General features: G+C 37.7%; 5 protein-coding genes, 1 non-coding gene and 2 pseudogenes across 8 annotated transcripts; 5 read left to right on the forward strand and 3 right to left on the reverse strand.

The window, feature by feature from the left end:
* The first annotated feature begins 979 nt into the window (after positions 1-979).
* Positions 980-2,764, forward strand: LOC103324402 (tRNA (guanine(9)-N1)-methyltransferase-like protein). Its single transcript, XM_008226412.3, has 3 exons — positions 980-1,673; positions 1,773-2,132; positions 2,263-2,764. Exons 1-3 carry the CDS (start codon positions 1,269-1,271, stop codon positions 2,497-2,499), a joined length of 1,002 nt encoding a protein of 333 aa, XP_008224634.2. The 5' UTR covers positions 980-1,268; the 3' UTR covers positions 2,500-2,764.
* Positions 2,765-3,556: 792 nt separating this feature from the next.
* On the forward strand, positions 3,557-6,065 carry LOC148918331 (uncharacterized). The gene is made up of 3 exons (XM_089048610.1): positions 3,557-3,692; positions 4,241-4,578; positions 4,686-6,065. Exons 2-3 carry the CDS (start codon positions 4,294-4,296, stop codon positions 5,823-5,825), a joined length of 1,425 nt encoding a protein of 474 aa, XP_088904736.1. The 5' UTR covers positions 3,557-3,692; positions 4,241-4,293; the 3' UTR covers positions 5,826-6,065.
* A 1,573-nt stretch (positions 6,066-7,638) lies between these two features.
* Positions 7,639-11,034, reverse strand: LOC103324401 (uncharacterized; annotated as a pseudogene). The gene is made up of 14 exons (XR_016125130.1): positions 10,921-11,034; positions 10,630-10,811; positions 10,433-10,532; positions 10,293-10,336; positions 10,105-10,183; positions 9,971-10,023; positions 9,440-9,560; positions 9,269-9,358; positions 8,998-9,060; positions 8,726-8,766; positions 8,588-8,644; positions 8,280-8,487; positions 8,101-8,179; positions 7,639-8,018 (listed from the first exon to the last, which is right to left on the reverse strand). The product of XR_016125130.1 is annotated as an uncharacterized LOC103324401 (transcript).
* A 1,399-nt stretch (positions 11,035-12,433) lies between these two features.
* On the forward strand, positions 12,434-12,505 carry TRNAT-CGU (transfer RNA threonine (anticodon CGU)). Its single transcript has one exon. It is a non-coding gene; the product is annotated as a tRNA-Thr (tRNA).
* A 141-nt stretch (positions 12,506-12,646) lies between these two features.
* Positions 12,647-15,124, reverse strand: NF-YB6 (nuclear factor Y, subunit B6). The gene is made up of 2 exons (XM_008226411.2): positions 15,005-15,124; positions 12,647-13,555 (listed from the first exon to the last, which is right to left on the reverse strand). The coding sequence occupies exons 1-2, from the start codon at positions 15,051-15,053 to the stop codon at positions 12,789-12,791; spliced, it is 816 nt and encodes a 271-aa protein (XP_008224633.2). The 5' UTR covers positions 15,054-15,124; the 3' UTR covers positions 12,647-12,788.
* A 349-nt stretch (positions 15,125-15,473) lies between these two features.
* On the forward strand, positions 15,474-15,940 carry LOC103324400 (uncharacterized). Its single transcript, XM_016793032.2, has one exon. It carries the CDS (start codon positions 15,756-15,758, stop codon positions 15,921-15,923), a length of 168 nt encoding a protein of 55 aa, XP_016648518.1. The 5' UTR covers positions 15,474-15,755; the 3' UTR covers positions 15,924-15,940.
* A 461-nt stretch (positions 15,941-16,401) lies between these two features.
* On the reverse strand, positions 16,402-18,171 carry LOC103324363 (Homeodomain-like superfamily protein). Its single transcript, XM_008226409.3, has 2 exons — positions 18,032-18,171; positions 16,402-17,529 (listed from the first exon to the last, which is right to left on the reverse strand). The coding sequence occupies exon 2, from the start codon at positions 17,472-17,474 to the stop codon at positions 16,671-16,673; it is 804 nt and encodes a 267-aa protein (XP_008224631.2). The 5' UTR covers positions 17,475-17,529; positions 18,032-18,171; the 3' UTR covers positions 16,402-16,670.
* Positions 18,172-18,196: 25 nt separating this feature from the next.
* LOC103324364 (nudix hydrolase 2-like) lies at positions 18,197-22,590 on the forward strand (annotated as a pseudogene). The gene is made up of 9 exons (XR_016125129.1): positions 18,197-18,332; positions 18,672-18,870; positions 19,005-19,070; positions 20,779-20,923; positions 21,362-21,439; positions 21,534-21,584; positions 21,698-21,732; positions 21,856-21,964; positions 22,179-22,590. The product of XR_016125129.1 is annotated as a nudix hydrolase 2-like (transcript).
* The last annotated feature ends 732 nt before the right edge of the window (positions 22,591-23,322 follow it).

The raw sequence follows: 23,322 nt of genomic DNA on the forward strand, positions 1-23,322 counted from the left end.
GTTGTCGGCGTTGTGTTTGTGTCTGTCACGAAGAGAAAAGTCTTTCTGTTATGGGTGCAATTGTAAAATACCAAACCAAACATAAGAACAAATGGGGGAAATAGTGGTTACGTCGTTGTGAAGCATGAACAACTCGCACATGAAGTACTTGCATATGAACAGTAATTACAAAACTTACCCACTTTCAAAAACAAAAATAAATAAGTAAATTATCAAAGTTACTCCCATACCCTTGCTTTGTATTCACAAAATTCTGTCACATATCATGGGTCAGTCAGTCTTTTTATTTTTATTAAAAATAAATACAAAATGTAACTATACATGTTCATCCATTTACCAGCATTTCAAATGGGTCATCCCACCACAACACAAGGACTACTGAGTCTAGATCATCACAAACATCTTTTGGTTGCTAATGGTGAAATTGGGTTATGTATTGGTTTTGGAAGTGGAAGCTTGTATAGTTACGATACATGAATTTACATTCACTGCATTAACACTATATTCAACAACTTTATATTGAGGTTGACCTCTAAAATACTAATTATTATGCTCCAACATAAGACAAAATTACATGTCTACTTGAAGACATTTGGATTTTGCATTTCCGTGTGATGTGACACTATTGCACATGATGTAGTTTGGGCATGAGCACAACAAATTGAATTATAAGTTTAATATGGAATTAAAATCAACCAACCGAAATCAGATATTTGGGTAAAACAAATCAATCTATTTACGTGATTGCAAATACAGAAAATTGATATCGATATGTTTACTTTGGTTAACAACAATGCTGTAAACCGAATTGTGCCACACGTCTAAAACCCAAATCAACTCATTTATAGGTCATGTTGGAAACTTTTATCAAACTGAGATGGAGGATCATTGAGTCATTTGCTGTTTTGGTTTTTTTTTTTTTTCGCAATTTGAATATGGGACTTGGTTATTTGACTGAAAAAAACATGGGGCTTGTTTCGACAAAATTTAAAAAGGAGACTGGCTTGGATAATCCATTCCTGAATTATCCCAAGGGGAAGGGCCCGAAGGGCTAAAGGGGCCGATACTTTATTCGACCCGGATAAACCGACCAAGGTTTGTCCGTCCTCAATCTCTCCGAGCAGCCGACGACGTCGTTCCGTTATTCGCAGCTATCGTAATCGTTAGTGAAATAACGACTTAAACCCTAGCAAAACATCCAAAGCGCTGAAGAAGAAGCTTCCATCTCTCGATTGTAGTTGTAGAGGGTAGCATTGAGCAATCGAACAATGGAGGGCAGAGATAATGAGGAAAAAGGGCCCGAAGCGGAAGAAGGTAGGAACTACTGCGGAGGACTGTCGAAGAGCGCACAGAAGAAGCTGTTAAAGCAGCAGAAATGGGAAGCGAAGAAGGCAGAGAAGAAAGCTCTGGAAAAAGAGCAGAAGAAGAGAGAGGGGGAGCGGAAGCGGAAGGAATGGGAGGAGAGATTGGCGAGCGTTAGCGAAGAGGAGAGGGGGAAGCTGATAGAGTCGAGGAAGAGTTTAAGGAAGGAGAGGATGGAGCAGAGGTCAGAGGAGCGAGAGAGAAACACAGAGAGACTGAGCAGAGCCAAAGAGTGCGGACAGAAGATTGTGATCGACCTCGAATTCTCTCACCTCATGACCCCAGCCGAGATCAACAGCCTCGTTCAACAGGTTGGCGTTGCTTTGTTTTGCTTTCATTCTTAATTAATTAGTTCTTAATTACGGTAGAGTTCGTCTCTAAATTATGTTTAATTGAAATTGTGAATGCAGATTATGTATTGTTACGCGGTGAATAAAAGATGCAGGGAGCCGGGTCATCTATGGTTGACGGGGTGCAAGGGAGAGATGGGTACGCAACTGAAGAGGCTCCCGGGGTTTGATAATTGGATTATAGAGAAGGAAGATCGATCGTACATGGAAGCTTTGGAGGATGAAAAGCGAAATCTGGTATATCTGACAGCTGATTCAGAAAATGTGGTTGATGATCTTGATTCAAGCAAGATATACATTGTTGGGGGCCTTGTGGATCGGAATCGGTGGAAAGGTATCACCATGAAGAAAGCAGAGGAGCAGGGCATTCAAACGGCAAAGCTTCCCATTGCCAACTACTTAAACATGTCCTCTTCCCAGGTCATACGTATTTCAATTTTCGATTTTCAATTATAGCTGTTAAATAAATAGCCGGCAATTGCAATTACTTGATTGAGGTTGGGTTGACATTGTGTTTTTTGGTTTTGGTTTTGTTGGGTTTTTGGGGCAGGTGCTGACTGTGAATCAAGTGATAGAGATTCTACTCAAGTTTTTGGAAACAAAGAATTGGAAGGACTCTTTCTTCCAAGTGATTCCTCAAAGAAAAAGATGCCAAGCGGATTCAGAGCAATCTCAACAAGTGAAAGGGGGAGAAAATGGAATTGACAGTGAAGAGAAAAATGATCAATTTGAAAGCAAAAAACAGTGTGCTCAAGACTCAACAAGTCAAGCCCCTTCCCATGATTAATTAGAGCATTGTGACTGCGTTTTTGAATGAATGGAAAAGTTGTCCAAATTTGATATATCAATATTCATCATGGTGTACTGGTGTGTTTGAATTTTTGTATCCAACTCGTTTTGCTTGAGGGAATCAAATTGTGGGGTTCTAAAATGTGAACCTTGTTTGGTGAAGGATGAATTTTAATTCTTTCATGCAAAATCATAGACAGTGTGTAGTTATTATTATTATTATTTGTGATAAGACGGTCTATGTAGATTAAGGGTTATTTCAAGCACTTCAGTGAGGAGAAGAGTTTGTTGCGAATACCCTTGTGCTTTAATTATCTTGATTTTTATTGTTACAAAAGTAATAGGATTGTTATTTTTTCATTTATGCTTTTGATATGTGTTCAGGAATCCGATGGATAGATACAAACGCTTGTTTAGAAGCTGGGCAATTGAGGGAGAAGCATCCAAATTATGAACTAGTAAGAATTTCACTCCATCAATCATGTTTGCTTCCTATGCATTCAGTGGGATATACCTGTTCTAATTTGAGCTTTCATGCATGTGATTGTGGAGAAGCATGCAAGGCGTGACATTCCTGACTTTGACATGAAGACATTAGTTTCCAATTCCCTTTTACTTTAATTATCTTGATTTGTATTGCTATAATGGAATAAGATTGTTCCTTTTCATTAATGCTTCTGATACATGTTTTGAAATCCGTCAGAAAAAGGAAAGAAAAAGAAAGAAAATATATTTAGAGAACCCAATACATGTTATGTTGTTATTTTGTAAGTTGTCCATTTTAAAGAGTAAGTGCGAACTATACACACGTAGATAGGATCTAATCATGCGTATTGTTCATTTAGAGTTGGCACTTTTACCAAAAAGTTAGTGGAGGGAAAAACGTTTGAGTATATTAGTTGGAGTTCTAGGAGTGGTCCTGATTATCATGGTTTGCATGAATTGATTACCTAAGCAGCGAAAGATTCCCACCAAATAATTTTTTTAGTCCATATCAGTAATAAGACTTGCATACAGAAAGGAGAACGTACTTATTACTACCTGGTTGCCTATCCTGCTTTTCTGATTGCAGATACCATGTCCCTGCTAATACGCCTCTTGGAGAATTTGTTGATTTTATTCAGTTACAGAGCGGGCTCAGCATAAAGAAGCCTATATTTGTCTTTTTCAAGAACGCTAAAACCCCGACTGGTGAGTTGCTACTCAATTAGATATTAGGCACAATATCTTCCCGAAGTTGTGGAATAATTCTTTGATGTTACAGGTGCTTTGCTTGTTTTGTCTTTTTGGGTGGTTATTTTGGTTTGTTTTAGTATTTGGTGGTAATTTTTGGATGCTTAATTTTTCAACCAGAGTAATGAGTATTTGCCCTTTTGGGATTGGAGGTTGCTTGATAGATAACAGTCGCTTTTCTTTTTCTGGTGTGAGTTTTTATATCCAACTTTTTTTTGTTTGATAAATTGAGGGGTTCTAAATAGTGGACCCTTTTTTGGGATAAGGCTGAAGTTTTCTTTTTCCATGCAAAGACGTAAACCGTGTGTGTAGTTATCTATCTTGTTTGTGAGAAAATGGCCTCTGCAGTTTAAAAGTTATTTCAAAACTTCATAGCTGCAGGGTTGATAGTGGTTACGGATTACTTGGAAAAGAATTTCTTGCCATATTTGTGTTTGAAGTTGTTATTTAATTTCTGGGTAAGAGAATTTTGTATGTGGTTGTGATGTTTCATTTGAAATTTGCAGAGAACAGTCTCAAATTGAAGAGGCATCTATGGCTGACTGTGTGCAAGGGAGAGATGGCTACACAATTGAAGAGGCTCCTGAGCTTTGATAATTGGATTATAGAGAAGCAAGATCGATCATACATAGAAGCTTTGGAAAATGAAAAGCAAAATCTCATATATTACACTGATGATTCAGAAAATGTGGTTGACGATCTTGGTTTGAACAATGTATGCATTGTTGGACGACTGGTGGATCGGAATCAGTGGAAAGGGATCACCATGAAGAAAGCAGAGGGGCAGGGCATCCAAAAGGCAAAACTTATCATAGCCAACTACCTGAACATGTCCTCTTCCCAGGTATCAATAATCTCTCTCTTTTAATTCTCAATTCTTAATTTGTAACACTGTTTGACTGAGGTTGAGTTACCATTGTTGTTTTTTTGGTTTTGGTGGGTTGGGCGCAGTTGCTACTACTCAAGTTTTTGGAAACAAGGAATTGGAAGGATTCTTTCTTCCAAGTTATTCCCCAAAGAAAAAGATGCCAAGCTGATTCAGAGGAACCTCAAAAAGTAAAAGGGGAAGAAATTGAAAGAGAAAGTGAAGAGAAAATGCCTCTTGGGGAATTTGTTGATTTTATACTGTTACAGATTTGGCTCAGCAGAAAAAAGCCTATATTAATCGTCTTTTTCAAGAACACTAAACCTCCCGCTGGTGTGTCGGAACTCATTTTTATTTTAGGCATACGATCTTGTTCCCAAAGTTGTGGTTGTAATAATTCTTTTAATGTCATAGGTGCCTTGATGTCATCTGCAGCAGGTGCTGCAGCAGCTGGTGCTGAAGAATCTGACAGCAATAGCTCTGACGACAACGATGACAACAACGGCGATGATGACATCAATGTCATCGGCGTCGATGGCGATGATGACATCAACATCATTGTCGTCGACAGCGATGATGATGGAGGCGGAGGCGATGAACCAGTTGGCGGTGGTGGAGGGGTTCCAGTTTACCGAAATACGTATGACAATTCTTATTTGGTACAAGAACTTGTTCTGGTGCAATTCGACAGTGTGGCTGCAATTGGGCAGCAAGTTATGCTCTTGCTGGCGAACCATCACCTTGATGGTATTAATGATCCCAACGATGGGTTTGAGATAGATTATATCACCAAAAATGGTAGGCTGTCTAGACAACAACTTGAGGCATTTCCATGGCCTCAAGTTGTTCAAATGTTAGTCAAGATAGTGGCATTTGATAGGTTTCTACCTAGGATGGTAGGAGTTTGTCGATTTACTCCAGACTCCATACATCATTTTGTAGATGAGGTTGATCTTCGTACTTGTGATGACATGTCTGACTTGGAAGATCAAGCTCGCGATATGCTGAATCTTCACACCTTAAATGGTTATCCTGATCCCCCCGAGTACATGTTAGTGCATGTTTGTGACGTGCCTTGGTTTCCGGGCAAGGTCTTCAAGACTAAAGAGCTCATGGAGGTAGAATGGTATCGCATATTTCAGGGTTTAGTTAGGATAAATGCCTCTGATATTTTTCCTCTTCCGGATGATTCAGACGGTGAAGGTAGTATGGTTGAGGATAAGTAAACATCTATTTTAGTGAAAGTACATATCTGATTTTGTTCCTGTTCCTGTTCCTGACGATTCATCATCTGACACTGGAGGTAGGTAGTGGTTAAGGATTAGTATTACATATATCTGATTTTGTTCCTTCCTGTACCTTATGATTCATCTGACTCAGGAGATGGTAAGGATATGGTACATGATTTGTAGACATCGGGATTTAGTGAAATTGTTATTGGTATCGGATCTGGATTTTTATCTTCTTCTGCCTGTCTCCTCTTAATATTTTATTCCATCTTCATAACCATCGGAATAAAAGAGAAACAGATAATGAGATAGAGGACTTAATTCATAAGAAAATAGATAGGAGGCAAATAAATCTGGTTTGAGTGGACATTCATGTTTAAAATGACAGCCTAAATTTTGTTCATCCATATATATAAAGCAAAAGGCAGAGAATGGGGAACATTCAAAATACTAGAAAATACCATTGGTTAATGTAAACATTAAGAATTGAAATTATTAATTAAATAAGGGTGATATGGTAAATTTATACTTTTTCATATTAAAATAAAATAAAATTAAAAGAAAAATCAAATAATGAATCTTAATTTTATGGAATACAACTACCCATTATCTTTTTTAATTCTAAAATAAAGTTAAATTTTTATAAAAAAAACCTCTTGCAGGCGTGTGCAGAGAGGCTAGTTTTGTAGTAAGGTTTAAATTAATGCAGAAAATATAATGATAGATAAACACACGCAAGTTAATTCCTAAATGCCTTTGCAATGGGGGGTATTTAAACAGAAATATACACAATACACAATGTGACATTTTCATTGTCAAAAACTCCACCATCTTCCCTTTTAGAGAAGACAAAGTCCATCATGTATGCATCGAGATGCCTTAATGATTTTTAATTTGCATAATTTTTTGCAAGGATGAACTTTTAAAAGTAGACAAACACACTGCTTCAAGAAAATACTATAATAACAACCATTTAATTGAGTGGTCAAATGATTTCAAATTTAAGTGATTTTTTACAAAAATGATATTTGAGGGAGGTCTTGTACATTCACAACAGTTGAATGTTAAGACACAAGTTGGTCACAAAGCCCCAACCCAATGACACATGCCAAGTTTGTTTGTAGCAATTTAGCACGCATGTGCGTGTGGGTGTGCGTGGGGCTTTACCTACGCTACGCTCCAAGATTCAACGTATAACTTGGCCCCTAACTCAGAGAGTTGTAACAACCCAAAGAAATAAACCCAACCACATTAGGTAATGTAGTGACACTGACAGAAATTGATCTTAAAAAAATGACCATTAGACAAAATACTTCCAGCACAATAATAAGGCCATTGATCTCAATTCAATACCAGGATATAAAACTGCTATATAAGGACGACTATGCAGGTCAAAACCTACTTATTCTAAATACTATTTCCGATAAGAAGAGTCTCAGAGCTCCTAGAGTTCGCACTTTTTCTAATGCTACTTAAGGGCATTCTTGCCCTCCATTGGATCCACAGAGTCTCTCTTCTCCACTGTATGTTGTGTGAAGAAATCCATCTTCATCCTCATTTTCCTCATCAATTGCACCCATCAAGGCACCCGTAAGTTGACATTGGAAGAATTATTACCACAACTTTGTGAACAACATATTATGCCTAAAAAAATAAAATTGCAACTCACCGGTTGGGGGTTCAGTGTTCTTGAAAAACACAAATATAGGCTTCTTTATGCTAAGCTCGATCTGTAACCGAATAAAATCAACAAATTTTCCAAGAGGCATCTCACCATGGACATGGAATCTGCCGTCAGAAAAATAGGATAGGCAATAAAACTATGTAAGAACCCATTCATTTAAACCAGGCTATGAACACGAATGAACTTCGAGTTTGCCGTTCTAGTAATAAGTACGTCTTCCTTGACTTGATGTATGCAAATTGACTGATACAAACTACGAAAATTACTTAGTAGGAAGCCTTCGCTACCCTAGAAATTAAGTATTGGACCTTTTGTACATATGCATCCTTTCTTTTTCTTTCCCTTCTTCTGACGGATTCCAAAACATATCAAAAGCATAAAGGAACAGGGAGCACTTCTATAAATAGCAATCCAAATCAAAATAATTAAACCAGAAGGGAACTGGAAACTAACTTCTTCATGTCAATATCAGGAATGTCACTCCTTGCATCCTTCTCTACAGTCACCTGCATAGAAGCTCAAATTAGAACAGAGTATATCCACCAATAGCACAGGCAGTAAGCATAGCTGATGCAGTGAAATCATTACGGGTACATAATTTGGACGCTTCTCCCTCAACTCCCCAGCTTCTAAACAAGTACGGTCTTTGAATCTCTTTACAAAATCCCTGAACATATATCCAAAGTATAAATGAAAAGAAAGCTATCCTATGCCATTGTAGCAATACAAATCAAGATAATTAAAGCACAAGGGAATTGGCAACTAACATCGCCATCCTCTTGCTCTTGCCAAAAATTTCAGGCCTCTCAATTTCAGCCTTCTCCACATTCACATGCATGGAGGCTCAAATTAGAACGGAGTGACATAAACAAATTTGAATCAATGAAAATCTTACCATAGGGAATTTTCTCCTATTCCAAGGGTCTAAAAGAGTAACGGGCCATATTTTTTTCCTCTTTTTTTTCTGACGAATTTCTGAACATAAATCAAAAGCATAAATGAAAAGGGAATAATCTTGTTCCATTGTAGCAATAGAAAGCAAGATAATTAAAGCACAAAGGTATTGGCAACAAACTTCTGCTCTTCAATGCCAGGAATGTCGCTACTTGCAAGCAGTATTCTCCACGATCATCTGCATGCAGATTCAAATTAGAACAGATATGCCTACTGAATGATTAGGAAGTATACATATCTGATTCATTGAAATTCTTACCGGTATTGGATCTGGGTTGTTCTCTTCTGCTTGCGTCCTTTCTAAAATATATTAGCGCAAAAACATCATAAGAAAACATATGAGAAAGAAAACTAAGACAAAAGGCAATCACCAGTTTCCAAAATAAACCATAATCACTATCAACCCTGAATCTATGAAATTTTGAACTTATCTTGACAGAGACCATTTACGCAGACACAATACTAAAATAGGCACATGGGTATTTCATAAACTATACAATGAACCCAAAAATAAAAAAAATAAAAACAAACCAAGTGGATTGTCAAGCTTGGAACAGCTTCCAACCAATTCAAAACCCCCACTACGACTGCTCTCTGCAAATTTCAAACAATGAAACATCACAACCGCATACGAAATTCTCTTACCCAGAAATTCAATAACAACTTCAAACAAGTATGACAAGAAATTCTCTTCCAAAAAAATATAATCAGTAACTATCAAACCTGCATCAATGAAATTTTGAAATAACCGTTAAACTACAGAGATGTTCTTATCACAAAGAAGAAAAATAAATAAACACACCGTTTACGTTTTTCTCTTCTCCACTGTAGGTCATGTGAAGAAATCCATCTTCATCCTTATTTTCCTCATCGATTGCTGACATCAAGGCACCTGTATCATTGGAAGAGTTATTAAAACCATAGCTTTGGGAACAAGATATTATGCCTATAATCAAAATGAGTTGCAACTCACAAGCGGGAGGTTCAGTGTTTTTGAAAAAGACAAATATCGGCTTTTTTTTTTGCTGAGCCCAATGATTAACCGAATAGCATAAACAAATTCTCCAAGAGGAGTATCAACATGGACATGATATCTGCAGTCACAAAAACAGGATAGGCAATAAAGCTATGTGTTAACCCCTTCATTTAAGACAAGCTATGAACACAAATAAACTTGCACTTTGTCTTTGCAATCATAAGTACGGTTCGCTTTCTGTATTCAGATCTTACATACTAATATGAACTATAAAAACTAGTTTCTTGGACGCCCTTGATACTTAGGTAACCAATTCATGCAAACCATGATAAGCAGGACCACCTCTAGAATTTCATCTAATGTATTGGGATTTCTGTACATATTTCCTTTCTTTTTCTTTCCTTTTTTCCTGATGGAAATCATCAGAACATATACAAAAAGCATAAATGAAAGGGAACAATCCTATTCCATTATAGCAATATAAATCAAGATAATAATAAATAAGAAAAAAAGGAACTGGAAACTAACTTCTTAGTGTCAATGTCATGAATGTCACTCCTTGTATCCTTCTCCACAGTCACCTGCAGGGAAGCTCAAATTAGAACAGATTACATCCACGGAATGATAGGAAGGAAGCATATTTGATGAGGTGAAATTATTACTGGTATATGATTTGGACACTTTTTCCTCAATTGCCCAGCTTCTATACAAGTATTGTATTTGTATCTCCTCATTGGATTCCTGAACATATCAAAAGCATACATGAAAAAAATAATCATCCTACTACATTGTAGAAAAGCAAATCAAGATAAGATAATTAAAGCACAAGGGAATTGGGTTGGCAACTAACTTCCTAATGACCGTGCCAGGAGAATCAGACCTCGGAATCCCAAGCTTCTCAACAATCACATGCATGGAGGCTCAAATTAGAACAGAGTGTATCCACTGAATGTGTAGATATAAACAAATTTGATTCAGCAAATTTCTTACCTTGTCGTTGTCGTAATCTCTCATATTCCAAGGGTCTAACACACGAATGGGCCTTGTGATCGTATTCCATGTTTTTTTATTTGTTTTTTCTGAAAAATTTCTGAACATATATGAAAAAGCACAAATGATTGTTCCATTGTAGCATACAAAACAAAGCAAGATAAGTAAAGCACGACACAAGGATATCAGCAACAAACTTCTTCTCTTCAGTGCCATGAAATGCATTGCTTGCAGGAGGATTCTCCACAATCATCTGCATGGATAAAGGCTCAAATCAGAACAGAGTACGTCCATCGAATAGAATGCCTACCTATCTGACTCCGCGAAATTCTTACTGGTAACATCTCTGCAGCATTCTTCTCTTCCGCTTGCATCCTTTCTAATATATTTTAGTCCAAAAACATAAGAAAACACAAAAATTAAACACAAATTTCCAAATAAATCAGAATGGAATTAAACCAAAGCTTCTATTAAATTTTGAACCCGACCTTTTTTTTTTTTTTTTTTTTTAAACCGAGAAAAGGAGGGTAGATGGAGGCGTCGGGTTCTAATTTTTACCGAGAATAAGAGAGAAGATGGCGGCGTGGGCTCGTTCTATGAAGCATCCGCTCTAATCCCAACAAACTGTTTTAGTAGGGTGAATTATCCTACAAATTGCGTGCGGGCCGGAGTAATATTATCCTAATCCAAAAGGTTAGGTCGGCCCAAACACGAGATTAGATAATTTTATTCCAATCAGGCCCAATCAACAGTGGACATTAAGGGTTCATTTGAGAGTAATTCTCGGAGGGCCAGATAAACACCTCTCATGTCTTTCCTCATAAATCATTTAAAACCAATTGAAGTGATTTTTCATATAAATGATTATTGACCTATACAGAATCACTCATATATAAGCCCTAAGAATGTGTTTTTTGGTTTGCAAAAATAAATTCATGGAAAATTAATTTCAATATTTTTTCAAAGTGCATGGAAAATGGAGATTCAACTTCCGTATTTGGTAGTGCATGGAAAACAATCATAAAATATCATTTTATTTTCTTGCCATGTTTTGTTTGTGTATGATCATTTGGAAATAAAATTTGTTTAGTTTTTTTAATTATATTTCTAACTTATAAGGGGCTTTTAGAGCAAATAGTTAGAACATTTACCAATATTTGATGTCCTCTCCCTTCTCAATATTGTTTGCATCAAAATGTCATACCTTTCCGTCAGAAAAACGTATTAACACTTTCTTTAGTTCTAAAATTTTCAATGAGATCAAATTTATCATACAAAATGTAATTGATGCTTTATTTGATTTGTTTAATTTTTATTATGGGCAACTGGCTAGTGAATGAGGTCTATCTCAATGGAAAGGCCCTTAACTTGCAACCAGAGTTCTCAAATTCGAACCCCTATAGGGCCATAACATCTTAGTTGTGTGCGTGTGTGAGAAACTCTCTTCCTTATAGTTTAAACTATCACTTATACTAATATATATATATATATATATATAAGATTAGTTGGCGGTAATATTTGAATTTGGAAATTTAGCACAAATATCACCTAAGCTATTGTGGGTGTGCTTATCAGCCATCCACAATAGCTTAGTGCTAACTAGCCCATTAGGCATGCGTGCGTTAATTGATTTTTTTTAATTTTCTTTTTTTAATTAAGAAAGATAAAATGGGTAGTTGTATTCTATAAAAACATGACTCATTATCTGATTTTTTTTAAATTTAATTTTTTTAATATAAAAATATATATATAAATACTATCCTTATTAACTAATGACATTTTATAGTATTTTAAAGTATTTTAAATGTTTCAACAATTTTTTATTTTTGCTATATATAGATCCACTGCCTTTGTGAATTTATGCTAAATGTGGAACTCTTTTTACTTTTTTAATTATTTAATTTAGTTGAAGAACCTAAATCCGCATATACCCTTTTGGGTAAAAGAACTCAAACAAACACACGCGTATAAAGTTAAATTGTTTTCAAAACCTGCCAACTGGCTTCCATAGCATAGTGGTAGTGCGTTCGCTTCGTAAGCGAAAGGTCGCGAGTTCGATCCTCGCTGGGAGCTAGTATTAAATTTTTCGCATAATTTTTTTTTGTTCTGTTTTTTTTCTTTGCTTTCCAAAGGGAAAATGAGCCGCGGAAGTTGGCAATGAATGTGATATGAAAGCGTCGACGTAAGCAAAAGCATCCCCAACGCAAGGAACACTGCGCCCTTAATTTTACTACGCATGCACACAGTACTTTTTTTGGTTATATTTTACTGCACTACTACTTAGCGACTCAAATAAAACCAGTACTACTCGATGGAACGACCTAGACCTAGGTAGCTAGGAAGTATTACATTTCACTTAAGCTCGATCATTTGCATGTGGCTGGTGGTGATCACCATTTGGCAGAGGGGCCATGGCGGCGGCAGCAGCAGCAGCATTGATATTATTATTGGTGGAGGTGGAGGCATCGGATGGCTTTAAGTATCCAAAAAAGGCATGGCCATGGTGATGATGAAAAGCAGCCGCCGCAGCAGCAGCAGCATAGTACTGGTGATGATCTATTGCCCTGCTACTGCTGCTAGCAGCACCCTTCACTGAGGTATCGCTTCTCATGACAGAGGTGGTGGAGGAGCCAGAGCCACGCTCCCCCTCCATCTCGCGGTAGCGGTGGAGATAGAGGGTGAGGGGCTCAATGTAGTCGTCGAAGCCGAGCTTGCTCATGGCCCAGAGGACGTCTTCAGCAGTGATGGTCTTGCGCTGCTCGCGCTGGCAACGCTCGTTGGCCTCCCCAGTGATGAAGCTGATGTACTCGGAGACACACTCCTGGATGGTTTCCTTGGCGTCGTCTGAGATCTTGGCATGCGGGGGAAGGATCTTGCGCATGATTCTGATCACATTGGCTATTGGCATGAAGCGGTCTTGCTCTCTCACCACGCATTCGTTATCATCAGTAGTAGTAGTAGTACCATTACTACTGGTGGAGTGGTTAACGACGTTGTTGTTGTTGCTAACAACATTATTGATATTGATATTGGTGGTAGAGGAGCTAGTACTCTTCCCCCCCTGCTGCATGCTGAATTGATTCATCTCTGCCAGCCTCATGTTGATCTCTGATAGTTTCAACCCTGCACCCACCCACTCACATATAATCTATAAATCTAATACAAACATATATATATATATATATATATATACACATATCATGCATTTGAATCTTTTTGGTTGGGGGGGTGGGGGGGTGGTGTGCTCTGATGTTGTTTTGTGGAAGATTAAGGACTTATCATGTGAGCCGGTCCCAATGTAAACCAAATGGCCTTTGGAATTTTGCTTTAGCCTAAAGAATATGCCAATTAATTAATAAATCAAATCCACATGTAGAAATCTATGGTTTTGGTTTTGTCTTTCGTGCATCAATTTAACTCAACTCATCGGACGGAACATTTAGAAAGGTTTTTCATTTTCTTAATTCCTTTTTCATTTTGGGACTTGAAACAAGCTGGGAAGGAGGACTGTGTTTCTTGATGATGGACCAATGGGCTAGCTGGCTGGCAACTTGTTGAGACAAAGCCTGCACATATATATGTATATAGTCCATATAAAAAAGGCTAGCTAGCTCAAAGAAACGGCTGCAATATACATGCAGTTAAGAAGAGCAAGATGAAAGTGGACAGATGGAAAAGAGTGGGCCCGGGATGTGTGAGAATGCATTGCATGGAGGCCACTTGTTTCATGTGGGGTCAAAGATTGCATGAAAGATGCTTGCCACTTGTAAACAGAGTTCTATCAGTTTCATCATCATCAGCCATTTTCTCTTGCACTGCTTGCGTACTACCTACTTAGCTAAGCTACATATCTCCATCTCCTACACGCTAGCTATATACCCTCCCTCCATCTAAGTTTCACGCATCTTCCTGCCCAGCCCCTCAATCAACAATGCCAAGGATATCATCATAAGTGTGTGTGTGTGTGTGCACTGTGAAGCAGAAATAGATAATATTGAGCGATCTAGACAGATCTAGACAGATCTAGAGAGAGAATGTCTGCATGTTGTTTAAAAGAAATGAAATGATAAAGCTTAAAAATGCAGCATCGATCAGCAAGAGTTTGGTCTAGTCCTAGATATACATATATATTGTGCAAAGCACTAAGACCTTTCCCACAAAGAGTGCTTGGTAGAAGGGCAGAGGCTTGGACAGACAGGCCTGTATTTTTGTTTTCCCTCCTCGACCAAAGAGATGGTTAATATTGAATGAGAAACAAATGCATCAAGCGAATCAAGACTCGAGATCGAACTAAAATTAACACCTTGTAAGAGTTATAAAAGACAGCTTTAATTAAACCATCATAGATATGAATCTAATCAACAGACTACATGCATGCAACTTGCAAGGGAGAACAATGATACATATATATAACATAAGAAAGTTTATGCTTCTTGCATGCAATGCAAGAAAGCAACCCCAAAATTAATAAGAAGAATTAATGTAGGAAATGCGCAACCCAATTGCGAAAGGACGACCATTAGTTTAAATAAGAAAGAATTAATATAGAGATCAGTGTGGTTTAGCAGTTACCAGAGCTAGTCTTTTGGTAGCCATGGAAACCTCCTCCTCCTCGTTCCATTTCCCTGAGATGCCTCTGCCTCTGCCTCTCTCTCTCTCTCTCACCAACAGATATTTTGATTTGAAACTCAAGTGAATTAGAAGAAGACGCTGCTACTTGGCAAGGGTCCAAATTTATAGTGCTCAAAAGTAACAACCACGTGGCAACAGCTAGTTGAAGGATTAAATTAAAGTATTAAACGGTAATAAATAAATGGGTCTTCCCTCTTCACGGTTGGACAGCACAAAGTTACCGGCAGTCATAGGTCAATGCTTTCACAAAGTGGGCCTTTCAAAGTTTGACCTAACTTTAAAATGTTAATGGGCTTATTTAATTTTTACCCATCAGCCCAATAAGACGAGAAATGCATGTATCATGTATGCATGCGATTTTAATTTCGCGAAAGAAAAGAAGGCGTCGTCTCGTTTCGTCAGCCATCGGACTTGAGAGCCTGATTAAGTAATGCAATGCAGCCCATCGCAGGCACCGATTCTCTCTATTGCACTGCATTTGCAAATTGCATGCATGCATGCATGGATCCTTTCCCAACGGTTGTACCTCTACCCAGAGAGACACCATGAGCATTATATATACCACACGATACCCCATAGACCACCAGCACCACCATCACCATTTCCATTGATTGATATTATTTTACGAGAAGTTTGGTGATTGTGCGAGGGTGTGCTTTGTTGTTGCCAACACATAACACATTTGAAGAAGATGGATCGAGGCACTGCTACAGTTTTGCTGTTTTTGGTGGTGGTTGCCATCATATTCTTTCTGCCTTTGGCAATGGGTCCTGTTCATCCGCCCTCCTTTCCTATGCTCCTGGTCTTCCCTGTTGTTCTAGGAGCAATCTGGGCATTCCTCAATCATGCAACCAAGTGATGTCAGTGTTCTTTTTCTTCTTCCTCAGTACTATTATAATATCCAATATCATGTAATAAGCAGCAATCTATTATGATTGTTTTGCCGTTTCAAATTCAATAATGGAGGAAGGAATTAATGCTTTATCTTTTGTGTTCTTTGTTTTTCGTTTTCTTTTTCTTTCTCTTTCAGTTGTGTTGTCTCTATTATATCTTAGAATCATATCACACAGGGTTGTCTGGTCTGGTCACATATGTAACTGTCACACCAGAGATTTCCTTGGTTAGATAATAGATTCCATTGACGTTGGATTATATTCATTTCGTATATAACAAATTAACCTCAAAATTAAGTATAAAAACTAACAACCATGTGTTGTGGATGTGCATGCACAAAGCGTCTTCGGGGATCTAATTCTATTATAAATGTTGTTTGATTAGTTGAATTAATCCTTTGCCGCTAATGCCACCAGCATTATATACAAGCAAAAACAAGCATATAACTCAATTTGCCTCATTTTGTATTTTTGCAATTCCATCATCAATTTCCAACAAAGCATTTCTAATAGCACAACAAACCATGCTAATGCACTTGTTAACTGTCATGGATATAAAGTTCAAACAAGATACAATCAAAGCTTCAAACAAGATGCCAATCTCCTCTTCTGCTCAAATAGTAATCATTTAGCCATCAAAGAACCATTCATGTATCTAGTTATCTATCTCTCTCTCTCTCTCTCTCTCAGAAGCTTCCCTTGAATCTCTGATATCACTCTGTTACTCCTTTTTCACTGTTGTCCTGTTTTTCAATCTTAGCCTCATTCTGGTTGCTTGTGCATTTAAAACCATCCTCTGAACTTACAAGTCCACTTTTATGGAGCAACTCTAATTCGTGAAAATATGGGCAAGTCTTAGCATTTGCAGAACGCTTCTTGTCAGTTCCCATGGACCTCTTGAAATACTTGTTGATGTTTTCCCATTTCTCTTTACACTTCCTTGCTGAGCGGTTGTAGCCCATATCATACATACCTAGAGATATCTCCTCCCATATGGGTCCTTTGGAATTACCCGCAATGCGAAACTTGTGTTCCAAACCAGCCCGCAGCGTTATCAGGGATTGCACTTCAGCTTCTGGCCATCTTCTATTAGTTTGATCACACTTGGTCATCACCATCATGTCCCTCTGAATGCCATTGTCTGCACCCCCATTTTCGTCCATGCATCGATGATCATAATTAGGTACTACTGATATTGGTGGTGGTGGTGGTGGTGCTGGTTTGGGGACTTGAATTTCATGGCCCAAAAAATTCTGGATAAAGGAAATGAGTGTAAGGCTACGAGATGTCTCTTGGGCTCTTATCTCCTCATCCCTTTTCATTCTGTCTAACTCCTGCTGCTTCCAGGCTTCTTCTCTTGCTATTCTTTCTTTCTCCCTCTTTTCTATCATTTCTATCAACTGCTTATGCATCTGCTCTTGCTTCTCCATCACTTTCATTACCAGACTTTCCAGAAAAATCTCAACCCTTTCAAGCCTTCCTCCCGTCCTCGATCTTCTCTTTCTCTTCCGCTTCATGCGTTCTGTACCTTCTGTTTTTAAATACTCATCACCATCATCATCTGGTGACGAACTGATTACAAAATAGACAACACTCTGTTAAAAATTAAACGTTACGGTACCAACCAACTTATGATTATGAAAAAGGAAAAAAGAATACTCTAATCATCAACCTCATAGGGCCAAGAGCCATGCCACAAACCACCTCAAACTTAAGGGCTCAAACACTCGACAATCTATATAACCAATGTATCTCAGAAACCATCATATGCATTGCAAACCAACAATTACTTTTTTATCAGACAAAAATACGATAAATTACCAATGTGATATCGATACTAATATAACCAAAGGTCCTTTCTCAAAAATAAAAATAAAAAATAAAAAAATATAAATGGTGTCATGTTCTTGCGACATGTCGTGCACGAAACAGTAGTACAGTAGAATATTATAAAAGTAAGCAAAATGGGCACCCTAATTAATCCAATAATCCATCCGCTATTGTTGATAAAATTATGAAAAAATAAACAAAAAATAAACAATCTTGGGTTAAGGATAAGATAACAAAGACTCACCTGGACTCGTTCTCCCCTCGTCTCCCCACGTACCCGACCCGACATGTGCTGGACCCCCATCACCTAGGTTTCCTGCGCTGTCCGGGAGCTCGATTGCAGGACACCTGCCGCTGCTGCACCTGATAGGACGGAGCTTCTGGGGCGGCGAGTGAACCACAGCCGTTGGATTGGCGAAGAGAAGGTGCTGGTCTGTGCTCTCAGGGAATGGGGCTATCTGCTCCTGGAAAGGCGGCTGTGTTTGGTATGTGCCGGTCGGCGGTCAACGCCTCCATAACCCCCAAGCCTCCGGTGGACGACAACGGTAAAAAAGATTAAAATTGCTTTTATATATTTATTTATTTAAAAAAAAGAAAAAAGAAAAAGGTAAGGTTGGGGAAGGTAACAGCGGCGTTTGAGGGGTTTGGGTTGAGAGTGGGTGAAACGAGTTTTGGTAAATGGAAAGTAAAATAAAGGTAAAAGGCTTTTAAAATTTGAATTTACGGAGGTACTCATTTTGTCAGAGCAGCTCACGTGCCCACTGCGTGCGCGCCTGCCCGTCGACAATTCACAGCCCAGCGCCCGCAGCCCACGTGTCTATAGAAATGCTTTCTTTTTATAAAAAAATTTATCAATAATGGCCACTTCTTTTCCTCCTCATTAGTCATAGTAAGATCGGTCATCCCTGCGAATCGATCATCAATGGCTGCCAAAGCTGAGAGTAAGGAAAGGGAGGTAAAGCTACTGAGTGCGAGAAATGACCAGTATGGAGTTGTGATCGTAGACATCAATGGAGATGAGCCAATGGACCCTGCTACCTTTTATTATCTCTTACCTCCTCCATTGCGCATTGGAAGCTGCAGGTAATTTCATTAAAATGATACTGGCAGAGCAGTAGGTTTAGTAAAATGATATATCAAATCTGTCATCTCGTATTCCTCGTTTGTTTGTTTGTTTGTTTGTTTGTTTGTTGGTGTATAATTTGATGTTAGTGCAGGGAAAGAAGGGTGTTTGGATCAAATTGCCTATAGAGCGAGTCAATCTTGTAGAAGCTGCAGTCAAGGTCAAGCTCCTCCTAATCTCTTCGAGTATTTATGCTTTTGTTATTATTCTTCTTCTTGCTCTAGTAGAAAGGATTCTCCTATCCTATCCTAGTATTATAGTGTATATACACTTAAATTTCAAGAAGAACTCAAGCACAGGTCATAAGAAAACCTGGCTCTGATACTATTGCTAAAATATGAATATGGTTTGAATACTTTGGGTTGAATTTTATTCTTCTTCATAAGGAGGTATATATAGGAGTTTACATATGAGAGTTTTACAATGAATTAGATATAATAAAAAATTAGGAAAGTATCTCATAATTGTACAATGATTTATCACTTATATAAAAAATAGGAAAGTAAATCCCTTAATTAATCAAGGAAGTAAATCTCTTTGATTAATTAGGATACTCACGTCAACACTCTCCTCCCCTCTTCTTCAACGAGGGGAGGGGGAGTGAAAATGTTTATTGACGTATCCCCGTTACCTTGATGTAGTCCTATGAAGATATTGCATATCTCTTTACTCTGATGACCCCTTCTCTTCAGAAGGAGAGGGGGAGTGAAGAGAATTTTTTTTTGTCTCTAAACCCTTATCTCAAATTTCTCATATTCAAATCCAAAACCCTAAATCAAATTTCTCATATTCAATTCCAAAACCCTAAATCAAATTCCTCATATTTTTTTTCCCCAAATCCAAATCCCTCAAATCCTCTTATCCAAATCCCTAAACACATACCATCAAATCTTATACACATACCTCTTAAATCCAATTCTTACATCAAATTCATACATCAAATTCCTCACCTTCTCATATCATATCTTACTTCCGCTGCAATGTCAGGAACGCCTACGATTCTCCATCTTATTGCATACTCACAGAAGCATGCGGTCAATCCTGCTGACCTGACTACCCAGACTCTTCTTCTATCACCACCACCAAAGGTTCCACTCTTCATACATCCTTCAAGATTAGATTTTACATATGTTGTGAGTGTGAAAGAGTATTTCATGACTCACTTACCAAGTTGGGCATTCGTGATATATATGCACCAACTTGAGGAGGAGTGTTGACGTGAGTATCCTAATTAATCAAGGAGATTTACTTCCTTTATTAATTAAGGGATTTACTTTCCTATTTTTTATATAAGTGATAAATCATTGTACAATTAGGAGATACTTTTCTAATTCTTTACTATATCTAATTCCTTGTAAAACCCTCGTATGTAAACTCATATATATACCTCCTTATGGAGAAAAATAAAATTCAACCCAAAGTATTCAAACCATATTCATATTTTAACATGGTATTAGAGCGGGTCGGTTGACTGGGCCCGATGAAACCCAAATCAAACAAACAAAACAAAACAAAACAAAAAAAAACCTCAAATTAATTTTTTTTATTTTATTTTAAAGTGACTGGTGTGGAATTGGTTGCATGTGTGGCACACTAAAAAGTGGTCCCACGCGAGGAGGAGTGTTGAAGAACACACGAGTCCCACATCGGAAACTTAACAAAATAGAAAGTCTCATATAATAAATGGTTCCATTCCTAATAATATCGAGGCTTTTTGTATAGAAACCCTACATTTGCTAAACAGGTGGTTAAGTTGGGGACAATATCGATATTACTAGTGGTGGGTCAAAAGTCCATCTCTCTGAAATCTTAACATATATATCCACACTACTTACTATATGTTGGGCAGGAGTGAATTGCAATTGCAGAAAGGATTCTGGGACCACAATGCGGAGCCTAATTATTTGATGCTCATGTATTGGATTCCTCAATCCGCTCATACTCTTCCTGCTTCCTGCAAATGCCACGCACCGAGTGGGTATTGGTGCATTTCTCATCAAACATAACAGAGAGGTATACTTTATTCTAGGATAGGGTAATACCTCACCCACCATTTATCATTTTATATCTTGTGAAAATCTTTACTGAACCAAAGGCATTCTTGTCTAATTAGCCTCTACATTTAGCACTATGTCTTTGCTGCTTCACCTTAACTATCAATTTACAGTTTTCACTTCTTGCACTCTTCATTTGTGTGTGTGCGTGTGTTTATGTTCCATCCCTCCCTAGAACAGTTCAGCTGAATAAGCGGGTTTATGGCAGACAGGGTAAAAGTCTAAAATGTTTTATTCTGATTATCTGGACTTTCATACTCCTACGATTGGCTTATAATGTCTAAAAAGTGATGTGTGATCCATTTATTTTAATGTTCAGTTGACCGTTACAATGCTTGAGACCATTCAATGTTTTCCATGATGTTGCTGTCTTGGCTTTGTGAAATTTCAATGCTAGGTGCTAGTAGTCCACGAAAAGGGTGGACACTATCGAGGGACGGGTGTGTGGAAGCTCCCTACTGGAGTTGTTGATGAGGTGTGTGCATTTCCTACAAGCATTGGTTTTTATTCTCTCAGAGCTTCAGAGTGTAGTCTAGTCTAAACCATATATTGAACTTTATCGCCTCCAGGGAGAAGATATCTTTGCAGCTGCTGTTAGAGAAGTCAAAGAAGAAACAGGAGTAAGTAGTTACCAACTTACCATTGAATTACGCGTTCATTAATTTGAGTAAGTGTAAATATTAGCTTATCAATGCCATTTTCATTCATGCTTCTGGTTTTCCTGTTGTTTCAGATTGACTCAGAGTTTGTGGAAGTTCTATCATTCAGGTATGAGAGTTAAATCTTATGGCGTTTCTCTTCAAGTATTTCTGATGTTTACTTCTTGGTTCTTCTTCTTTTTCCTTCCCTTTTATGGAAATTTATACTTGTTAATGTTCATATAATTTGCAGACAAAGTCACAAGTCGTTCTTTCAGAAGTCAGATTTATTTTTTGTGTGCATGTTACGACCCCTCTCCTTTGACATCCAGAAGCAGGAACAAGAGATAGAAGTGGCCAAGGTAATTTTTGGTTGAAGGGGGATAATACAAACGAACTTTGCTTTTATCTTGACAAGATATTAAATCACCCTTTCACTTGAGAGGATTTTTCAAAAACTCCGCTCAGTTAACAATCTAGAATGACTGCTGCATAAATCTTGGATGAGAATAAGAGAAAATCATCCCTCCGTATGATACTAAACCTGTTTGTGAATTGTAATGGCTTGGCTTGCAGTGGATGCCATTTGAGGAATATGCAGCCCAACCATTTGTCCAGAAATACAAGCTTCTGAAGTACATCCATGACATATGCAAAGCAAAGATGGATGGGAAGTATACTGGATTTTCTCCAGTGCCCTCTACAAGTTATTCTGTTCAGAAGAGCTACTTGTACTTGAATACTAGCACGGCACCCAGGAGAGAGGGTAAACTCTGATGATCAGGGCTGCATAAATCTCAGCTCCAGTGAGAATATTTAAAGAGAGTCATTGTTAAATGACAAAAAAGAAAAACAAAAGAAAAGAAATTGCTTTGTCGATGTTGAGCTCTGTTTAAAATACGTGTAGCTGTTCAATAATCTCTTCGCAGGGTTGGAAGATTTTTTATTTTTTATTTTTCTTTCTGTAATGCTAATTCACATCCTCAAAGTCGAAAGGCAAAACTCTGGAAGCAAAACAGGCCCGCAACGAACGGCCCATAGCGACCGCACGCCCGCCCATGCGTCTATAAAATGCATATGTTTATAAAAAAATAATTAATGTAGACATTAATACTAAATAAGAAGTTGATTAGTCATTAAATGCAAGGTTTTTTTTATCACAAAACGTCCCTGACGTTTGTGAAACTATCAGATTGCATTCTTAAAGTTTTTTTGTATCACTCATGGTTCCTAACGTTAATATGGATTCTCTTAAATAATCCATATATCAGAAAAACTGTTAAATCTAGGGATTTAATCGTCAAATCAATCCAAAATTATAGAATATATATATATATATATATATATATATATAAAATACAAACCACCATTGCTTAAAATGTTGCACACAACTCTTACATTTTATTATTCAAACTCAGTCGGTCATTGTCTCAGTAGAACAATCAGAAACCACATTAGTCTTGGGTCTTTTTGTTGTTGAGGCTCAATTTATCATATTCACTCTAGAGTTTGCTACGGCCATGCTAGTTGCCAGCTGCTCAACTGAACGAGGCATGCCTAACGAAACATTGGCCCATACACCAATAGCATAATCAAATGGCTAAAGGAGCAAAAATAAATGAGGAAATATAAGAAATGAGCATTTCCTTCATTTGATGAAAAACTTGCTAATCAGAATCAATGAGCGATGACTTTACAATTACATGTGTCGATGTTCAGC

Source organism: Prunus mume, linkage group LG3, assembly GCF_029339155.1.
Source record: "Prunus mume cultivar Tortuosa linkage group LG3, ASM2933915v1, whole genome shotgun sequence".
Taxonomy (NCBI): domain Eukaryota; kingdom Viridiplantae; phylum Streptophyta; class Magnoliopsida; order Rosales; family Rosaceae; genus Prunus; species Prunus mume.